This window comes from Acomys minous (assembly GCF_964271855.1).
Source record: "Acomys minous genome assembly, chromosome: 12".
NCBI classification, from domain to species: domain Eukaryota; kingdom Metazoa; phylum Chordata; class Mammalia; order Rodentia; family Muridae; genus Acomys; species Acomys minous.
In genome coordinates, this window is record NC_140493.1 from 62,218,209 (window position 1) to 62,239,296 (window position 21,088).

The 21,088-nt window shown below is 41.3% G+C and overlaps 1 protein-coding gene across 2 annotated transcripts in view; it reads left to right on the plus strand.

The window, feature by feature from the left end:
• Positions 1-21,088, plus strand: part of STK3 (serine/threonine kinase 3) — a 248,862-nt gene that overhangs the window by 161,926 nt on the left and 65,848 nt on the right. For both annotated transcript variants that reach the window (XM_084749308.1, XM_084749307.1), the window contains exon 9: positions 10,085-10,277. In XM_084749308.1, the coding sequence (XP_084605434.1) occupies positions 10,085-10,277 (193 nt within the window). The remainder of the gene's footprint in view (positions 1-10,084; positions 10,278-21,088) is intronic.

Consider the following 21,088-nt stretch of genomic DNA (forward strand, 5'->3'; position numbering starts at 1 on the left):
GAATTCCGCATTTAGATTTGGGTCTCCTAGGATATAAAATGTCCAGATGAATATTGCAACCTCTAATGAGATCTGAAACACTCTGACTAGAGCATCATGTATAAGGAATTCTCTTTTATGGACTTAAAAGTTACACAGTGGTATTTGCCACCTTTCTTTAGCAGTGAAATGTGAATGTACATTTGGGTTGGAAGAATTATTTTTGCTATACTAACTTGCTTTGGTTCTAGAATTTCAAGCTGCTTTTTTTGCATTGTATATTTCTGAAGTTGGTTTGTTAAAAATATTTAATAGCAGCAAGTGTAAATATATGCAAGTAATATTTCTTCATGAAGTATGTATTAAATTTTTATAAAAGAACATAAGTAAATAAGAGAGGAAATTTTTCGTGAATTAGCCCTTCTGTTCTAGGAATGTAAGATATATCCTAATTTTCATATAATATCGATTGAGAATACAATAATATAATTATGTACCATTATAGGATTTTATTGACTTTGTGGAATTAACAAGCATTCTTTGGGTTTTCTCTCTATTTTTTGTAAGTTATTCTGGAACTTGTCAAACATTGAGAACTTCTTTTCTCCTTTAGAAGTTTTTATAAAATATAATTGCTTTTCTTAAACTATAATGGCATCACAGTCATGATAGTAGTGCTAAATATCTTGGTTAAAAATTATTTATGGCTACCAATCTGTTTTCTGATAAAGATACTGAGTTAATGTAATATTAACCTTTGGTAGGAACCTCTGATGAAAGAAATTTTAGTTTTTGCCTGTGGTGCCCTCTAGTGGCCATTTTATAAATTGCTTATCATAATAGAATAGTCTTCCAACTGTTATTCTAAAACATCTGATTTTATAAGCTCCTTTTATATTTTGCTAATCTTTTGACAGATTTTTGGCTGTGAGGGAAAAAATAAAAGTCATAGTTAGGGTTACATTTACTGTTTAATTTACTCTGTTGTACATCAGTGTTATGCACAGGGGATGGGAAGATAATCTCTTGTTTGGACGCCTTTAGGATAATGCCAAGAACCTGTACAATCTTGCATCATGAACCTCTGAAGTCCTGCCCACACACTTTCTCACCATTAGGCTTGTTTTACTGATGCACAAGTCTTTTATGACTTGTGGAGTTTCTGAAAGCTTTGATGTAGTTTTAAGGCATGCAGCGAGCTAGGGATCCATCAAGTTCCTGTGTGTTAAGGACAGGTGTGTCAAGACAGCAGCTGTACATGTTGCTGCGCTGGTTTTGCACTCAAGTTGAAGGACCACCTACTAATAGCAACAAGAGGAGAATGCGTTCTTGACGCGTACTTTCAGGTCCCACAAGTCTTAATAATACTGAGTGACTGAACTTATACTGTTTTGCAAGCTATACTGTTTTTTGTTTGTTTGTTTTTTATTTGCAATTTGTACTGTTTTACAAGCTAGATATAGAAAAATGCATAAGGGCAACTCTTTAAAGGAGAATATTCTGGTTCCAGAAGGAGAGTGCATAATACAGAGATAGGTGTGGCAGTGGCCGCCAGGACAGTAAGCCAACTGCTCACATTTTATCATTCAGAAAGCCGAGACAATAAACTGGAAGTGAGGTGAGCCCATAAAACTCAAGGCCCACCCCAAGTAATAGGCTTATTCTAGCAAGGCTCTGTGTACCTTACCGTTCCACAGCCTCTGCAAACAGGGCTACCATCTGGGAACCAAGTGTTCAAATACATGAACAGGCATCAGCCGTGCAGAGAGAAGGGAGGAAAGACTCCACCACCGTGCTCTGCGCCCTCTCTCTCTCTCTCTCTCTCTCTCTCTCTCTCTCTCTCTCTCTCTCTCTCTCACACACACACACACACACACACACACACACACACACACACACTTTTTAGAGTCAGTTTGGTCTCTTTAGGTCCAGTATATTCAACTTATTTTTTACCTGATGTACAGAAGGTTTTCAGAATACTGATTTTCCCCTTATGACTTTTTTTCAAAATCATCTTGTAAAGTTCTGCTTACACTCACCCGCTCTAATTAGCTTTGATATCTGGATCTCAATTGTGAGTTTATTCCGGCCTCTGTTTCAGTCTTGTTCTCCGCCTTCCCTTTCACTTCCCAGGCTCCTCTCCCTGTCTGTCAAGCAGTTTGTACAGACCCCAATGTGTAAGGCATCCATCCCCCGAGCTGTAGGGCTTTCTCCTTACGGTATCAGCTTCACTTCTCAGTTTCCATTCTAGACCAAATATTTCTGCATCAACACCCCTCTCAGTCTAGAACCTTACTAACTACTCTTGACTTTTACCCCACAAGCCAGCTTTCTGTGTGACTACTCAGCTCTGAGCAGCAAGGGCACCCATGTTCCCTGCTGCCCTCGGTAGGAAGCTGATTATGCTTTGTCTCTGGAACCAGGAGCCATTAGACTTTGCCTTAGCTGGTGCTGTGAGCGCCTCTAGAGCAGCTTCGCAGGCATTTCCAGCAGGTGTGTCTAGGCTGCTGCATTGAGTTAACCCCTGAGTGTGAGGTCCTGCAGCCCCAGTGGGTGATGCCAGACAGAAGGCAAAACAGGTAGACTGTCGATTCCAACCCAGGCTTCTCTGTGAAAGAGTTTCCTGGCACTTAAGAGAAATTAAAAGGGTAGGCTATTTTAGATAGATTTAAATTTTAGATTTAAAGTATCTACTAAAGGAATAATCTTTTCTCATTGGTGTTGCAAATACTTCCTAAGATCTTTGTGTAAATGTCTTCAAAATTAGTGAATTATGGCAGGATATTTAGAAACCATTAAGGTAATAAACACAGCAGATGTAAAATACCTCGTACAAGTGTCTGATTGTTTCTTAGACTGTTCTAGGATACGGCTGTCCCAGCGGTGGAGTAGGATTTCCTAATAATGTTTTCAAATATTTGTATCCCATGTGGACCTTATGATTCATACGCTGGCTTATCATCAGTGCTCTGTTGTGCATTCCTGGCACATGATGGCTCTGATTGAGAGTGCTGTTGTGTCCCTTACTGGAACTGGCTGCTCTGCAGTGGAGAAGCATCTGCTCTGCAGACCTCTCTCTATAAAGCATCAACATGTTTTTCTCAACTGAGGACTGAAAGAGTGGATGCAAGTGAAGTGTAACATGAAGGAACATTGTAAATAACTGTTGTGCCCTAAAAGTGTAAATATGCAGGTTAAATTAACAGTAATCTAAAATACCAAGGATTGAGTTCAGAGTTAATGATTTTTAAGTTAAAAACAAAAAGTGTGGCTAAAAGGCTTTCAACACCATTACCAAATGTATTAGTGTCTGAGCTTTCTAATTTCCTATAAAGTAATCATCTTCCATCTGCACTCTTAATTACTATTCGTGTCCCTCTACATTTGTGTACTGTTTGTGCTACTTTTTAAGAATTCCCCTTTTCTGCTATGTATTTGTAAATTAGTATCTTTTAGTAAAGTATATAAAATGAGTGTCACAAGAGCCTTCCTTTCTAAATTTAATCAGTGGTTTTATAATTTTATATCTAATTTTGTGAATTTGAAGGTGAAAACTGTCCCCTGTCGCTTTGTAGATTCAACTCCAGCACAGATTGTATGGAGGGTTGGAAGCTAGAAGTTACGCCTCTTGTTGAGTTTGGATTGCCACTTACAAGATTACATTACAGATTAATGTCTGGGGTATGAGCCGCTTGCAGCAGTGGCAAACATTACAGCCATAGCTATTAAAAAGAAACTGATGGAAAGTCGACTTCCCCTGTATTCTCACTGAGATAAAGCAGAAAGCACAAACCCCAGTTTCTGAAAATTAAACAAAGGCTCAGTTGGTCAGTCTGCTGCCTGCCGTGTCCTTCTCTGTTAGCTCAGCAAATGAAACGTGCCCAGCAAACCTGGAGTGCAGTTTAAATTGGGCTTACAGATACCACAGATAAACTAAAGCCTTACATATTGGAAATTAGAGTCAAGATTTGGCGCCAGATTAAAATAGCTATAATTCTTGCTTTTCTACTTACTTATTCTGTGACTTTGGATTAAAAAATTTTAAATTTAATTTAACTTCAGACTCATCATTTGTATAATAGAGATAAATGCCTCATTGGGCTCATCAGGGGAAAAAATGGGTGTAACCGACAAACTGTCTTCACTTGAGAATAACCATTTTCATCATTATTAAATGGAAGTACAATAATAATTTAGTGAATAACATTATTTCCTCTCCCCAAGTTTCCCTAAGCAGTAACTTTTCTGCTTAGAATAGTAAGTTTAAGAAAAATATATTTTAAATAAAACTTTCATTTCTAGGACTTCATATAACATTGTTTCTTAATTCTATGCCTTGTGACCTCTTTCTTTTCATTCTTTATTAAGAAAGAAATGATAGAGGCACAAATTAATCCTTTCTGTTCATGTTGAATAAGTAATTTGTTAAATTACAAATTCAGAGAGTGGCATAGATAATCTCGAATTTAAAGTATAGGCCCATTGCTATTACTTTATTTTTTAATGTTTCATTTATTCTAAGTATTGCTCTTCTTATTTATTTTTTGTTTATATAAAACATCCCAACTGCAGCACCCCCTCCCTCCAGTTTGCCCGTATTTTACAGGGAGGGACTTAACATTTACCCAGTAACGTTTATGTTGAGAGCAGTGCTTTAATGCTGGACTGTAAGAGTAGCCAGTACCCCTCTCAGACTTTAGAGTGTGATGAGGCCTTGGGTAGGTTGGGGTTACAGGCAGTTACAGTGTTAGGGTAAGTGTACAATCAGCGCAGCATGGCGTCACGGTGTCGTGGGAATACTTGCACCTAATTTAGTCTTCTAGTGTTTGTGCTGAGAAAGGATGTGTCTGAGAGCAGTTCTTATGAAAGATGTTGGATCTAGAACATTCCACCCCAGCTAGGTTTGTGTTTGTGTAACCGTCTTATCCTTTAAGACTTAGTGAACACTAAGTAATGGGCACTGTCACACCCCAGTTTTGTGTTATATATGCATTAAAGCATCATGCTGTGTCCTATAAGTGTGGAAAGTGATTATATGTTGCTGAAGTTTACTGTTTAAGGGAGGAGGATTTAACTTGAGGATGGCTTCTTTTGCAAGGCATTCTTCACTTATTAAAGCAAAATCCAAGTCTCTGCCCTTGGATTCTCATTGTCCTGTCAACACTTCTCTCACAGCACTTCAGAGATTGTCTTGTAATTTATTGCTCACATGTCAGAAGATCTCCCAAACCTCAGATTCCTTAGAAAACCAAATGGAACAAAACTATGTCTTACTCATCTCTGAGTCTCCAGTACTGGTGAACTACTGGGTCCATTATAACTGTATAATAAATTCTTTCTGAATGAATTAGTAAGTGAATATTAGTTGTTTTGTGTACCTACTAAGTCTTAGATAGTCCTAGAAGTGGGGATGTGGAAATTAAAGAGAAGGCTGTTGGTTTCCACAGACTTGCACTCTGGGGGCAGAGAAAGCCAGTTACAGCCTGTACAGAATAGAGGACAAAACAGTAAACCATGGCCGAAGCTTCAGTTAAATTGGTGGCCGTAGGAATCCTCTTTGAGGAGAGGACATCTGAGTAGAGTCGTCAGGGAAATGAGTGATCACACTGTCTATAGAAGAGCATTCCAGTCTGGAAGATCAGCCAGCCAAAAGACTCACAGAACTCTCAGGGAACAGCTAAGGAGGCCAGCATGGCTGGAGCTTGTAAGCAAGAAGGGAATGTGACAAGAGACGGACCTGACACATGTTGAAGGGCCAGATCGCATTCACCGCGACAAAGATTTCATATGAAAATCCAAATGCAGAGTTTACAGCAACAGGGGAATGTGACGTGATCTGTCCTTTGAAAGGCGCCGTCTTCCTGCTGTTTGAGAGATGAAGAGGCAAGAATGAGCACAGAACACATGCCACTGCTCTAGGGCTTTAAGGGAAAGATGCCCCTCAGACCAGAGTAAGTGGAGTGAGTTTTGGACTCTGGGAATAAGAATTGCAAAGTTGGGTTAATGATATAGCTCCGCGAGGACAGCCTCAGTTGGATCCTCAGGACCCATGTGGTGGCGGGAAAGAACCAACTCCTGAACATTGGACAGGTATGCACACGCAGATGAACACACAGGCACACATGCACACGCCCTGACACACACATTCAAACAAATAAATGTTATTTCAAAAGGGAATTCAATAACTAAACTCTTAACATCGTAAGGCTGTACCTCTGACCTGATCTGAATTCAGTAGTCAAAACCGAAACTGTATATAGGGTACACGTCTGTGGTGGAATAAATGCTGTGAAATTAAAGAATGCATTTCTTAACTCTAGTCCTATGTTTAAATAGCTATGTGACCTTAGAGTAATCTTACTCTCTATGGACCTAGTTTGGTTTTTGGTTTTGTTTTGTTTTTCAGATATAAAATGAGGGATTTAAATGTAAAAATCTCTTGATTTTGTAATTCTGTGAAACAGAAAATATTAAATTCTTCCTGTGTTTGTATGCAGGGTAAAACAAGTTGACTCAGCAGCATAAGGCTTTCTCGTCTATTATTAACCACAAGGCACATGTATTTATAAAAACTTTCATGGGACAAGTGCTCAAATTAGGAAGCCATACACTTATGTGCAGTGACATGTGCTGAATGTTGTAAATTCTGCTGCTTTGGAAAAGAAAATGATTTTTAAAAGCTGATTAGCCATGGAGGTAAAAGACGCTTGGATTAATTAAATGTATAGAGGATGTATGTTACTTACTCTTCTCATTCTAGAAAAAGCAGGAAGGGCCTGTTGTACTCAAGTTTCTCCCTGAATGATGGTCAGACTTGCTTAGCTAGATTTAATGAATACTTGGTTACCTAGTCCCAGCTGCCTGTCAGTATACCCAGGCCAGGACAATTTGGTGATTAGAAAATTACCACAGTGATAATCAAATGGTGGAAATACATGGCTCTCCCAGCAGGCACTCACTTCAAAGGCTGTGTACAGTCATTATGTAAGAATGAGAGTAGTCCATCCTGGAAGTTGGCTCACTAAGACTCAGGAAGTAAACAAAATTTACAAGGCTCAGAAAGTGCACAGCACTTGGGTGTCAGGTTGCACACGATTTGCAAGGTCCGTCCTTAGCGGTTCATAAGCAGCAACACATTCTGTGGACAAGAGACCTTCTGACCAGCTGAACCGCATGAAAGTTGTGCAGAGAGCCCCAGACACGCAGCCTTCCCTGAGTCCTCGTCATGTTGGGGTGTTTTTTGGCAATGAGACTACGCTTGAGCCACACACGCCTTTGTAGGTAACCCTTCGCCCATATTGCTGTACACCAGTAAATTACCTGGCTTAGTAAGATTGTCCTGCCATCATTTTTTTGATCTATCATCTGGATGAACAGACATTTGCTTACATCTCATCAGGAAAAGCTGTGCAGCAGATTAGGTATTCAAAGTCTTAGTACCTTGGTAAAATACTTTAGAGAGGCTGGCATAAAGTCCCAGAACTAAAAAGAAGGCAAAGCAGCCATGAGTTTTAATCCAGTCTGAACTACATTAAAAAAAAAATCTTACCACAGGGAAACATAAATGGGTAATCAAGATTTTGGTAAGAAAATGGCATTAGTCAAAGTGGCACTCGGCGTTCTAGTGTGACATGTGTGACGTGCTGGCTGATGAGCCTCCAAAGTCACTGCTCACGACTTCCTGTCTCTGTGTTTGGCTTACTCATCTAGTCCTGTGAGCTAACATGCAGGACTTGGATCCTAAGTGATTGTTGTGACCTTCCAAAAACAAGCTCACACAAGCAGGGCATTTTGCTCTTTCTTTTTCCCATTCAAAAATAATGTGAAGTAACTATCCCAGAGGAGTTTTACTAGACTAACTTTTAAGCAATCAGCAAAACTTAAATACATTTATAGCTCTATTAAGTTCAGTATGTGTACAAGTTTCAATAGAATTAATCTGTCTTTCTATATATATGTGTATAGCTAATTTGTGTGTGTGTGTATGTGTACACATGCAATGTGGACAATTGGACATGTATAAGTAGATTAAAAAGCTCATTTCTACAAATTTAAGAAGATTTATAAAGCAACACAAAATTCATAAATCTCATATGAATTATGAAGAGCTGATCTGTTATCAAACACTTTAAATAACCTTGTAGAACCCAACTACCACTGTTTTTTATTCTGTCTGTTTGCTTTACTAGATGAATTAAAATTGAAGTGTGCGTCACAAACACTGTTCAATATTTCTTATTGGATTCTGAGGTTAATGTGCTCCCCTGGGTGTAAAGAAAACCTTAGCAATGTGAGTCACATAATTGCACAGACACTTTCGGAAGTCTTTCAGTGTTTTTAAAGGGCTGTCAGTCAAGCAATTCAAACTTCCAATAAAGCCTCTAATTCGGGAGGGGGGAGGATGGGAGGGGGAGAGGGAGGAGGAGGAGACGACAAGAAGCAAACAGCTTGTTGATTGGTTAGATATAGGAGTGACGAGAGTGCGCACACGGGACACTGCAGCACTGCTTCTCCTGGAAGCTGCTGAATGTCGTGCAGTATCCTGCAGTGGTGGTTGTTGGGGACCCGAGCAAACCGCAGGGCAGGTGCGAACATATCTGGAGATTCTGAGCTTTAGATAAATAAGGACACATTAGGCAGTTGAAAAGATGAGAGAAAAGATGTCATCTAACAAGAGGAGGGGATGTGGGAGAACCCAAGAGGCGATGCAGTGACCAGACTCATCAGTGAGGCTTAGGAGGAAGAAAGGTGTTAAACAGCCTGAGCCCACTGTTACTTCAGCTCACTTAAATTGCTGAGAATGCGATATTGCGGTTTCTATTTTCCACATCTGCATTTTTTTTACTTCTATAAGAAATATGTGTGTGTATGATTGATTGATTGATTGATTGATTGATTGATTATGTATACAACATTCTGCCTGTGTGTGTGCCTGCACACCAGAAGAGGGCATCAGATCCCAGTATAGATGGTTGTGAGCCACCATGTGGTTTCTGGGAATTGAACTCAGGGCCTCTGGAAGAGCAGTCAGTGCTCTTAACCGCTGAGCCATCTCTCCAGTCCCAAGAACTGTAATTTTTATTAAAAAACTTATTTTGCCTGCGTGCATGAAGTGTGGGCCTTCACATTTACATTGGCTGCCTTTTTCTATAAAGCATTTGAAACTGCTGGCTAGAAAATGACAACAAAATCAGCAAAAGCAAAAAGCTAAATTGGACTTCCTTAACGTGAAAACCTGTTGTGCATCAAAAGATACCATCCAAAGACTGAAAAGGCAGCTCACAGGAAAGGGTTAATATTCAGATTGTTTAATTCTAGAATACTGACAGTTCTTTAGCAGCAAGCAACCCAACTCAAACTGGGCAAAGAAAGCTAGACATAGTGTCAAAAGCCACTGACCCCAGCTCTTAGGAGGCAGGGCCAGGAGTCATCAGCTCAAGCCTAGCCTGCGCTACACAGTGAGACTTCCTCAGAAAGCCACAAAAGAAAGAAGAGGACTAAGGTCTTCAATAAGCACCTTTCTAAAGCAGATCTATACATGAACAATTAAATATGTGAAAGATTGCTTGATATCACACTATTTAGAGAGTATAAATGGAGCAATGCTGCTTCATATCCACTTAGATCATCAGTTTCAAAAATCAGAAATAATAAATACTGGAGGAAATAGAGAAATCAGAACCCAGGGCACTGCTGTTGGGAACATAAAATTATACTACTGTAGAAAACAATTCAGTGCTTCATTAAGTAAACAGAGTAGTTAGCTTGTGCATATGCACACAAACACATTGCAGCACAGCGTATGTTGTAATTTTACTCCCTTTTAGGGTGGGTGATATTTATTATAGGGATATAGTGCATCTTTTTTTGCATTCATATAAAAGTAAATACTTAAGTTATTTCTACCTTTTGACTGGTGTGAATAATGCTGCTGTGGACACTGGTATGCAAGTATCTGCTTGGATCCCTGCTTTTAGCTCTGTTGAGTATTATAGTAGTAATAGCACTTTCTATCATTAGAAAAAGCATGTGTGTATTCTTATTAAGACCTAAGAGATCCAGCTGTCTTGGAGGGTCTTTGTTCATGGTGATATTTTGCCTGCAGGATGAAGATGAGCTGGATTCACACACTATGGTGAAGACAAGCTCAGAAAGCGTGGGTACGATGCGGGCCACCAGCACCATGAGTGAAGGGGCCCAGACGATGATTGAACATACCAGCACCATGTTGGAGTCGGACCTGGGGACCATGGTCATAAATAGTGAGGATGAGGAAGAAGAAGATGGAACCATGAAAAGTATGTGGCGTTTTTCACTGGATGATGCTTTTCTATTTTGAAAGTGCACTCACGTTGAAACCAAGATCAGTTCTGTTTCTTTTTAGAAACAGTTATGGAAATTTTTGGTTTGGGGCTGATTTGAAAGCAAAAGCAAGCCTTAAAAAAAAACAACTTTAAAATATAACATCTAACAACTTAGCAGGGAGTGGCTGTGTATGCCTTTGATCCCAGGCAGAGGCAGGCAGATCTCTGTGAGTTAAAGACCAGCCTGGTCTACAGGCTAAATTCCAGGACATCCAGGCTACACAGAGAAACTCTGTTTCAGAAAACAAACAAAAGAACACAAAAAATGGAACAATTCATCTTTAAGTTAGGGTTGCATGACTTTTTTCTGTTGCAAGTTACAAATCCATAATTTAATTTGTGAAATATTTTAGGGAGAGGATAGTGTTTCTGACATTTACTTTTCCAATTAAAAAAGAAAACTTAAAAATGTGTTCCAATAAATACCATAATATTATTGCATGCTGTCTAAATTATCAGTTAAACCACAGAGACAAAAGTGTAAGCTGGAGTAAACCTAGGACGGCTGAGAAGGCTCGGCCTCACGGCGTGCTGCTGCTTCTGACTCCGAACGCGGAGCGCGCGCTCGGCTTGCTGCAGGGGTGCAAGTGACTGCTAAGACGTTCGCCCTGACCAGTGTTGCTTACAGAATGATAAAGTTGAAAATCCTTTCGCGGGCGGCCCACAACTCTGACCTGCAGTCAGCACTCTAGGACTTAGGGTTCCAGTGAGGAGAAAGCACACTGACCATCTCCATAACCGCTGGCAGCTGTCTTCCTTTCTGGTGTGGTCCTGGATGGTAGGTTCTATTCCACTGGTGCCAGTTTCCTGCTGGCCGAGAGGCAGGGACTCTCTGGTCTCTGCTAGGGTGAGGAAAGGATAAGCGAGTACCCAGCTGATGCTGTGACTCCTGGCTGGACTATTTTGAGTCAACTTGAGGTGAGAGCTCTATCTCAGCGTGTGTAGAAGTTATCTAGATATTTTAAGATTTTCTTGTCATTTTACTTTATGTGTATACGTGGGCCTGTGGGTATATATGTGTACTGTGTGCATGCAGGTGCCTGCAGATGTCAGAAAAAGGTTTCTGATGCCCTGGAACTGAAGCTACAGCTGTCTGTAAGCCGCCTCCATGTAGGTGCTAGGAACTGAACGCATGCCTTCTGCAAAAGCAGCAAATAATCCTAATTCCTGGGCCTTCTCTCCAGCCCCAAGTCTAGACATTTTACACACAGAGAGATTTAAGTAAAGAATGTGAATGTTGCCAAAGCCAGTGGATAGGCTGGAAGAGAGTGTGTGTGCAGCTGCTGCGCTGTCACAATGGGACCCTTATTAGCAGTGACGCTGCATTTATTCTAAGCACCTGGGAAACTGACAACTCAGAGACAGGGGCTGCTGTAAAGACCTTAAGATGCCCTGGACCAGGCTTGCAGAATAACGGAAGGATATAGCCACTGGTTAGTCTTTTATTTGCCCTTTTGTGAAATAATACACGTACCTATAAATCTAGTTGTAGGGAATTCTAGAAAAAGGTACACCAGAGACTAGTGGTGATGGATTTTTAATTTCACTCAAGCAAAGTGTTAAGGAATAAATTCCTTTTATGCAGATTCCTCTTTGTTATAGAGTCTCAGCCTTGACCCACTCAACATTTTTAATAGATGAAGCTTTTCGCTGTAATTGGATGAAGCTTTAAGACAGAAGCTTGTTAAAATTGCAAATGCCATCCAATAGGACAGAATAAAAATCATTCTACATAGAATGACAGCTTATCATAGATTGGAACAATTACATTGATTTGCAAGATAAACCGGGCTCTGGGTCCCAATTCCTAACCTCGGCAACGTACACCACAGCAATTGTTCTACAGAGACAGTGGTTCTATAGGACAGAGTAAAAAGAAGAGAGAGAGAGAGACAGAAACATAGAGACAAAGACAACAACAAAAGCTACCAGTGTTACAAGCACCTCTGAGAGAGGTCTGGACTGTTATGTTTAGCATTTAGCTGAAGTTTTTAACAAGACCCGGGCCACCCAGAGCTCACTGAGCTGAGGCAGCAGATGGTCAGTTAGGAATAGGTGGGGAAATAGTGGTCAAGTTTAGATTTTCTAGTACTATTCTATATTAGCCTTTCTCGACTTTATCAATTCCTAAATTCTGAGTTAAATAATTTTATTTCTTTCGGGGCGGGGCAGAGGGGAAAGGGTTTCAAGACAGGGTTTCTCCATGTACCTTAGCTGTTCTGGACTCACTTTGTAGACCAGGCTGGCCTCGAACTCACAGAGATCCACTTGCCTCTGCCTCCCAAGTGCTGGGACTAAATATATGCACCACTGTGCTCAGCTATCTCAGTTAAATAAATTTAAGTGATATATATTTACAGATTTAGTTTTATATATTTATAGACTTGATACATGAGCACTTCTGTATTAGTTTTTTTTTACTCTTAACACACACGCACACACACACACACACACACACAGTTTTATCTAATTGGTGGAAGAAAACATGTGCAGCTCTATTGACATTTGGGGGAGCTCATTCTGGAAAACAATGACATTGATTGAGAAAGGGTTTACAAGAGACCAAGGAGAGCCTACTCCACAGTCCACTGTTGTAAAGGGTGGCCTAGCCAAGCACCCACTCTGTGCCCCATTCTTTGCTTCCTCTTCTTTCTCAGTCCTCACGTGAAGCCTTCATCTTCTTCTCTCACTTAAAGTCCATCTTAGAAACATAAATACCTAATGATATTTCATGCCCATGAATGAATTTTTCCCATAATTACAGAGTCTTGAGCCAAAGGGATAACTCACTAAGAAATTACTAACTAGAGCTGGGGTAATGGCTCAGTGAAGACCATGCTAAGCATGCCTGAGGTCCTGAGCTTGATTCCTAGCCCTTAGCTGGGCATGCTGCTGTACACCTAAAATGCTTGCACTGGGGAGGTGGAGACAGGAGCATCCTCTTGCTGACAATCTTCCTACCCAATCATTGAGCCCCAGGCGCAGCAAGAAACCTTGTCAGAAACAATGCAGAAAGTGATTAGGGACAGTATCTGACATCTGCCTTTGGCTCTGTACGTGTAATTCACACATACACAGTTGGGAAGGAAGGGGGAGATAGATAGATAGATAGATAGATAGATAGATAGATAGATAGATAGATAGACAGACAGACAGACAGACAGACAGACAGACAGATGGATAGATAGGTAAAAACAGTAATTATGTGCCTCTTTAGTAAATTTAATTTTGCCTGGATATGATAGTAAATGTAACAACCTCCCATGCAGCTTTTCACAAATACCCACGGTATTCTGGGCCACTAGAAACCTTTACTCTCTCTATAGCGGTGGTAGGTGTCCCGCTGTGCATATGTGGTTGCAGTCGTTTGGAGCTTCTATGGGCACTGAACATGCTCTACTTGTCTGACTACCCTGGTCCTGGGGTGTTTGGCATAGTGTGAGCCAGCTCAAGACTGTTAGGTAGTACATCTTGGTTGTGTAGTGTCTGTTTTATTACCACAAAGCACAAGCTAAACATGGCAATATTCATTTTCCTTGAGTAAATGAGTATCTTCTAAAGGTCTCCATAGACACACAATTATCATGTTTGTTACTCTATTCTTTTTGTTTAACCGAAAGCTCAGGCTTCGGTTTGTCTGTTTCCTCTCTTGTTCCCTCATTGGAGATGGGAAACAGCTGGCCAGTGCTGTCTGCACAGGCGCCTTCGTGCATACTTAACTGTGTCAGAGCTCCTGCTGGACACTTGGGCCCTGTAACCCCAGCAGCTGTGAGTCCTGAACCTCTCCGCTTCCCCATGACTTGGCTTGGAGCCTTGCCTGGGTTTTGCGTAGCCTCTTTTATTTTAGAACACACTGTGATGTCACTAGGGGAACAACTCGTGTTAGTTGTTCTATATCCCATCCTGATTTTTGTATGTGTTTACTGTATTCTTGGCAACAAACTAGAGGACAGCCTTCCAAGATCATCAGTCAGGTGGAACACTCACATTTCAAATCACTCATGGAACAACTAGGCAGTGCCTGTGAGCGCCTTTGATGCTGCCATACGTTAACGATGCATCTATGAGTTGTCACTTCTTTCTTTACACTTTAGCATATTTACCACACCATGCTAAGGGGTTAAGAAATCAAACACACTATATTCTGTTAAATTATTTTTAAATTTTAAAATAAAAACATATATATCTTTTCATGAAGACAGCATTTGCTTAAAAGACATATGTAAACTGGAACATTAATGAATAATAATGGAGTGGCATATTTTATACAATTATATTCCACATAATTTAATGTCCTTGTAAATATTTAAATGAATGAATGAAAGAGCTAGAAAACAGCCTTTCCTTTAAAGTCTCATGGGCACAGTGGGAATGAGCACTGGTTATTTTCTTTTCTTTGTTGCTAATGGGGTTTTTGGTTATATAAGCAAGTAAGTTGAAAGAATTGGGCCAAAACTGAGGGACTAAGTAATTTCAAATATTAAGTTTATTATTACAATAAAGTATATTTTAATAAGCTAGAGTCAGAATTTAACTGCAGCTGGAGAAATTGATGTCAGTTTTATGTGGTTATCCTTTCAGTGTTGTAAGAAAGTATTGCCATAGCAACCACAATCACATGTGACTGTCCGCTTCGCTCTCATGTCCTCCCTCAGTTGCAAGTCAGAAACATCATCCTTTTCTCCCCACAGACTCAGCTGCACACTGCAGCATGTGTTTCGTATTGTACAGTAAGACATTAACTAGGCAGTTACAGCTGTCCCTCCGTCAGCTTTCAAACAAATTTAATCTGTTTTCCTCTTTAGAACATTTTAAGAATCTATTCCACTTTTTTTGGATATAGCAAAGACATAGTCTAAATGTTAATAACTGAGTTTTAAAGTAAGGGTAGAAAATATTTAGGTATGCAAGCACATACATTTGAATAGAAATCTTGTTATAAAGTCACTCAAAAAGAAAAATCTAATGGAAGAGACTGACATCCTTTACTTAAGCTGATTTTTAGATTTGTTAAGTCTCTGTAAAAATGCTTACTTCTGACTTAGAAGTGAGTTACTATCCATACTGTTTTGTTTTGTTTTGTTTTTAGAAGAAATAGACGTATCCTTTATTTAATATGTATATTAACTGCCTTTCAAGTTTTTGTCTGCACATTTTTTAAGAATTGCTCATTTTTTTAAAGATTTATTTATTTATTATGTATACAATGTCTATATGCCAGAAGAGGGCACCAGATCACATTATTGATAGTTATGAGCCACCATGTACCTGCTGGGAATTGAACTCAGGACCTTTGGAAAAGGAGCCAGTGCTCTTAACCTCTGAGCCATCTCTCCAGCCCCCAAGAATTACTTATTTTTGCTGTATGTGTTCAAATGGTTTTGCTCCCATGTGTGCACTGTGCATGCCTGCTGCATGAGGAGGCCAGCAGAGGGCTCCCTGCTGGGTGTTCCCTGACTGAAGCTATCAATGGTTGGAGACACCATGTAAGCGCATCTCCACAGGTAACTCCAACCACTTGTGTCCTCTGTGAGGTCAGCGCATGGCCTCACCCACTGAGCTGTCTCTCTAGCCCATGCCCCTATGTCTTTCAGCATTCTTTAACACACGTGACTCACAAAAGTTCTGTGGCCTCAACTAGACAGAAACTCTAAGAGACTAGTGTGCAGCCATCTTTATCCAAACAACTTTATACTGTTTACGTTTTATAAACAAAGCCCAGAACTGGGGGGAAATTCTTTCATAGTTACTGGATTTTAAATGTAAAATAAGAGCAGAGCCCTCGTCCTAGAGCATACAGTGTTCAAGACAAACCAGCTTAATATCTCAAGCTGCTTCTTTTTCTTTTTTAATTGAAAATAGATTCTTCTCAGCCAGGCGTAATAGCACACGCCTGTAATGCCAGCATTCGGGAGGCAGAAGCAGTTAGATCTCTGAGTTCGAGGCCAGCCTGGTCTACAAAGTGAATCCAGGACAGCCAGGGCTACACAGAGAAACCTTGACACACACACACACACACACACACACACACACCCCACCACCACCACCACCAACAACAACAACAACAACAAAGAGGGCAGAGAGAGAGAATAGATTCTTCTCTTACACAATACATAAGGACCACAGTTTCCCCGCCCTCCGCTCCTCCCAGCCTCTCCCTTACACCTCCCTTCTCCCCCACACCTACTCCCCTTCCATGTCCGTTCAGAAAAGAGCAGGCCCCAAGAGGCAACAAGTAAACAGAGCAAAACAAGGTATAATAAGACAACGTAAACACCCTCATATGGAGACTGGACAAGGCAACCCAATAGCAGGAAAAGAGTCAGAGACACAGCTGCTCCCACAGTTAGGAGTACCAGAGAAACACCAAGCTAATCGCCACAGCGTACTTGCAGAGGCCCTGGGCTTGCCACTTGCATCTCTGGGATCCCATATGTACCCTGATTGGCTGATTCAGTGACTGCTCTCCTGATCCTCTTCCTGGCCTCCATCCCTCCTGACTCCTATAGCCTTTCCTCCCCCTCTTCAGCTGGATTCCCCAAGCTCTGAGGGGAGGGACCAAATGGAGACCTCCAGCTTAGATTCTCTCTCCTCAGAATGTAGGTCTCTGCACCTGCTCCCATCTGCTGCTGAAGGAGCCTCTCTCATGGTGACTGGACAAGGCACCAGAATATGAGTAGAGTGGAACAGCATTAGGAATCATTTTATTGATTTTTTTTTCTTGCCAGTCGTATTTGGTTCTATCCTAAGTCTCTGGGCTGTCCAGTTTCCAGTTCCTGGCCAGTCAGGGATGTCATATGTGGGCTTCCTCTCGTGGGCCTCAAGTTAAACCAGACATGGTTAGCCACTCCCACAGGTTTTGAGTCACCATTGCCATAGCACATTTTGCAGGCAGACAGCACAGAGTGACTGAGGGGTTTGTGGCTGGATTGGTGTCCTAGAGTGTCAAGGTGAAGGCTCCATGAAGACACCAGCTTGACCTTTCTATGGCCAATGAGCTGTGTAGATGTTGCCCCCTGCAGTAGGGTCCCACTGTCAGATTCTGAAAGAGACCTCTGTTCTAGCATTAGCCTGGGTGGTTTAGGGATCTCCACGTGACACCTCCCCACACACACTTCCCAATCCCCTCCCCCCACACTTCCCAATCCCCTCCCCCCCCACACTTCCCAATCCCCTCCCCCCACACACTTCCCAATCCCCTCCCCCCACACACTTCCCAATCCCCTCCCCCCACACACTTCCCAATCCCCTCCCCCCACACACTTCCCAATCCCCTCCCCCCACACACTTCCCAATCCCCTCCCCCCACACACTTCCCAATCCCCTCCCCACACACACTTCCCAATCCCCTCCCCCCACACACTTCCCAATCCCCTCCCCCCACACACTTCCCAATCCCCTCCCCCCACACACTTCCCAATCCCCTCCCCCCACACACTTCCCAATCCCCTCCCCCCACACACTTCCCAATCCCCTCCCCACACACACTTCCCAATCCCCTCCCCCCACACACTTCCCAATCCCCTCCCCCCCCACACTTCCCAATCCCCTCCCCCCACACACTTCCCAATCCCCTCCCCCCACACACTTCCCAATCCCCTCCCCCCACACACTTCCCAATCCCCTCCCCCCACACACTTCCCAATCCCCTCCCCCCACACACTTCCCAATCCCCTCCCCCCACACACTTCCCAATCCCCTCCCCCCACACACTTCCCAATCCCCTCCCCCCACACACTTCCCAATCCCCTCCCCCCACACACTTCCCAATCCCCTCCCCCCCACACACTTCCCAATCCCCTCCCCACACACACTTCCCAATCCCCTCCCCCCCACACTTCCCAATCCCCTCCCCCCACACACTTCCCAATCCCCTCCCCACACACACTTCCCAATCCCCTCCCCCCACACACTTCCCAATCCCCTCCCCCCACACACTTCCCAATCCCCTCCCCCCCCACACTTCCCAATCCCCTACTTCCACCCCCAGCCAGTAACTCAACCAAATGCAACCACCTCTTAGTGTAACTCTATCCAAGCAAGTGAAAGACCTGCATAACAAAATGTCAAGTCTCTAAAGAAAGAAATTGAAGAAGATATCAGAAGATGGAAACATCTCCTATGCTCTTGGATCAGGAGAATCAAGGTAGTAAAAATGCCCATCTTACCAAAAGCAACCTACAGATTTAGTGCAATCCCTATCAAAATACCTTCACAATTCTTTACAGGCCTTGAAAGATCAATTCTCAATCTCATATGGAAAAAAAACAGAATAGCTAAAACAATCCTGTACAATAAAAGATCTTCTGGAAGAATCTCCATCCCTGATCTCAAGCTGTACTATAGAGTAACAGTAATAAAAAACAGCCTGGTACTGGCATAGAAATATGCTGGTTGACCAATGGAATTGAATTGAAGACCCAGAAATAAGCCCACACACCTATAGATACTTGATTTTTGACAAAGAAGTCAAATCCATACAATAAGAGGAAAAAGATAGACTGTTCAACAAATTGTGCTGGTCTTACTGGATGTCTATATGTAGAAAAATGCAAATAGATCCATATTTAGCACACTGCCCAAAACTAAGGTCCAAGTGAATTAAAGCCCTCAATATAAATCAAACACATTAAATCTGTTAAAAGAAAAAGTGGGGAAGAACCTAGAACTCATTGGCACCGGAGACAACTTCCTGAACAGAATAACGGTAGCTCAGGCTCTAAGATCAACAATTAATAAATGGGACCTTATGAAACTGAAAAGCTTCTGTAAGGCAAAGGACACTGTCAACAGAACAAAATGACAGCCTACAGACTGTGAAGAGATCTTCACCAACCCTGCGTCTGACAAGGGCTAATATCCAAAATATGTAAAGAACTCAAGAAATTAAGCACCACCAAACCAAATAACCCAATTTTTAAAATGGGGTGCAGAACTAAATAGAGAATTCTCTCATCAGAGGAATATCAAATGGCTGGGAACCCTTAAAGAAATGCTCAACATCCCTAGTCATCACAGAAATGCAAATCAAAACTACCGCTGAGATTCCATCTTACACCCATCAGAATGGCTAAGATCATAAATTCAAGCGACACCACATGCTGGCAAGTATGTGAAGAAAGAGAAACACTCCTACATTGCTGGTGGGAGTGTAAATTTGTACAACCATTTTGGAAATCAATCTGGTGATTTCTCAGAAAATTGGGAGTAGTGCTACCTCAGGATCCAGCTATACCATCCCTGCACATATACCTGAAAGATGCTCCAGCATACAACAAGGACATTTGCTCAACTATGTTCATAGCAGCTTTATTCATAATAGCCAGAATCTAGAAACAACCTAGATGTCCCTCACTCAAAGAATGGATAAAGAAACTGTGGTACATTTACACAATGGAATACTAATCAGCTATTAAAAACAAGGAAATCTTGAAATTTGCAGACAAATGGATGGAATTTGAAACGATCATTCTGAGTGAGGTAACTAAGACTCAGAAAGACATGCAAATATTTAATGACTGCGTATTGGATAGGTAGCTTATTTTAAATGCAAAACTGTATAAAACTTAAACTTTACACCTCACTCCTAGTATACATTTAAAAAGCTAAAGACAGGGTCACATAGACACATTGCACACCCATGTTCACCGCAGTGTTATTCACAGTAGCTAGAACACAGAAGCCACTCAGCTGTTGATTGGCAGTAGATAAGCAAATTCTAAGGAAGAGCAAAGGAACTGGTTGATGTGACAAGGCTGTATTACTGACATGAATGGGAAACACATTTCATTAACATTTTCAACAAATTTTAAATACCCTTGATTTGTCTCTGAACCTCATCATTAAAATTTTACTTTCCCAATAATCAAGTTCCCGCCATCCATTTCCTCTCCTCTCTGATTCAGGTTTCCTGTATGGACATACAAAGAGCCCTTATTATGTTTCGTGTAAGAGTTTTCAAAGGTCTTTATGCACATGACTCATTTCAAGACGTGATGAAAGTCAGAGCTTCTAGCAATACATCTAATTCCATGGCAATTACTCTTCTCGGGCTAGGGGTGTACAGTGGCAGAGCGTACACGATGTTCTGCACTTGTTCCCGAGCACTAACGACAATGTGTTGTTTTTCTCTAGTCTCTAATATTATAAAATAGGTTGCAAATTGAGACTGAGGTTCAATGTGTAGATCCTATTTTGTAGTGAGAAGTTGCAGTAGGAACCAAATTTCAATTTTGAAAATACAGAAATATATATCTACGTGACCCTCCTTTTAGTTTTTTAAATGTATACTAGGAGTGAGGTGTAAAGTTTATGTTTCACATAGTTTAGTATTTAAAATAAGCTACCTACCCAATATGAAGTCAGCAAATGTTTGTAGTGTTAGGAAAAATCATATCATTTTAAAGAAATGAAGTATTTAGACAAATGCATCCACTCTTCTCCTGTTTCTTTATGTCCTTACTACAGCAAGCTCACATACAGTACAGCCCTATCCAGATACCTTCCTTTTCCGTCTCTCACTAGAAAACAAACAGGCTTCTAGGGGGTAATAATAAAACATAACAAAATAAAATATAATGAGATAAAACAGAAACTACCATATTGGACCTGGACATTGCCACTTTTTTTTTTTTTTTTTAGGGTAAAGAATTCCAGGCTGTTGATTTATGACAGAGAGCAAGCATGGGTTCTGACTCGCCCTCCATTAGAGATTGGGAGCAGAGCTGTTTAGCATTGCTCCCCCC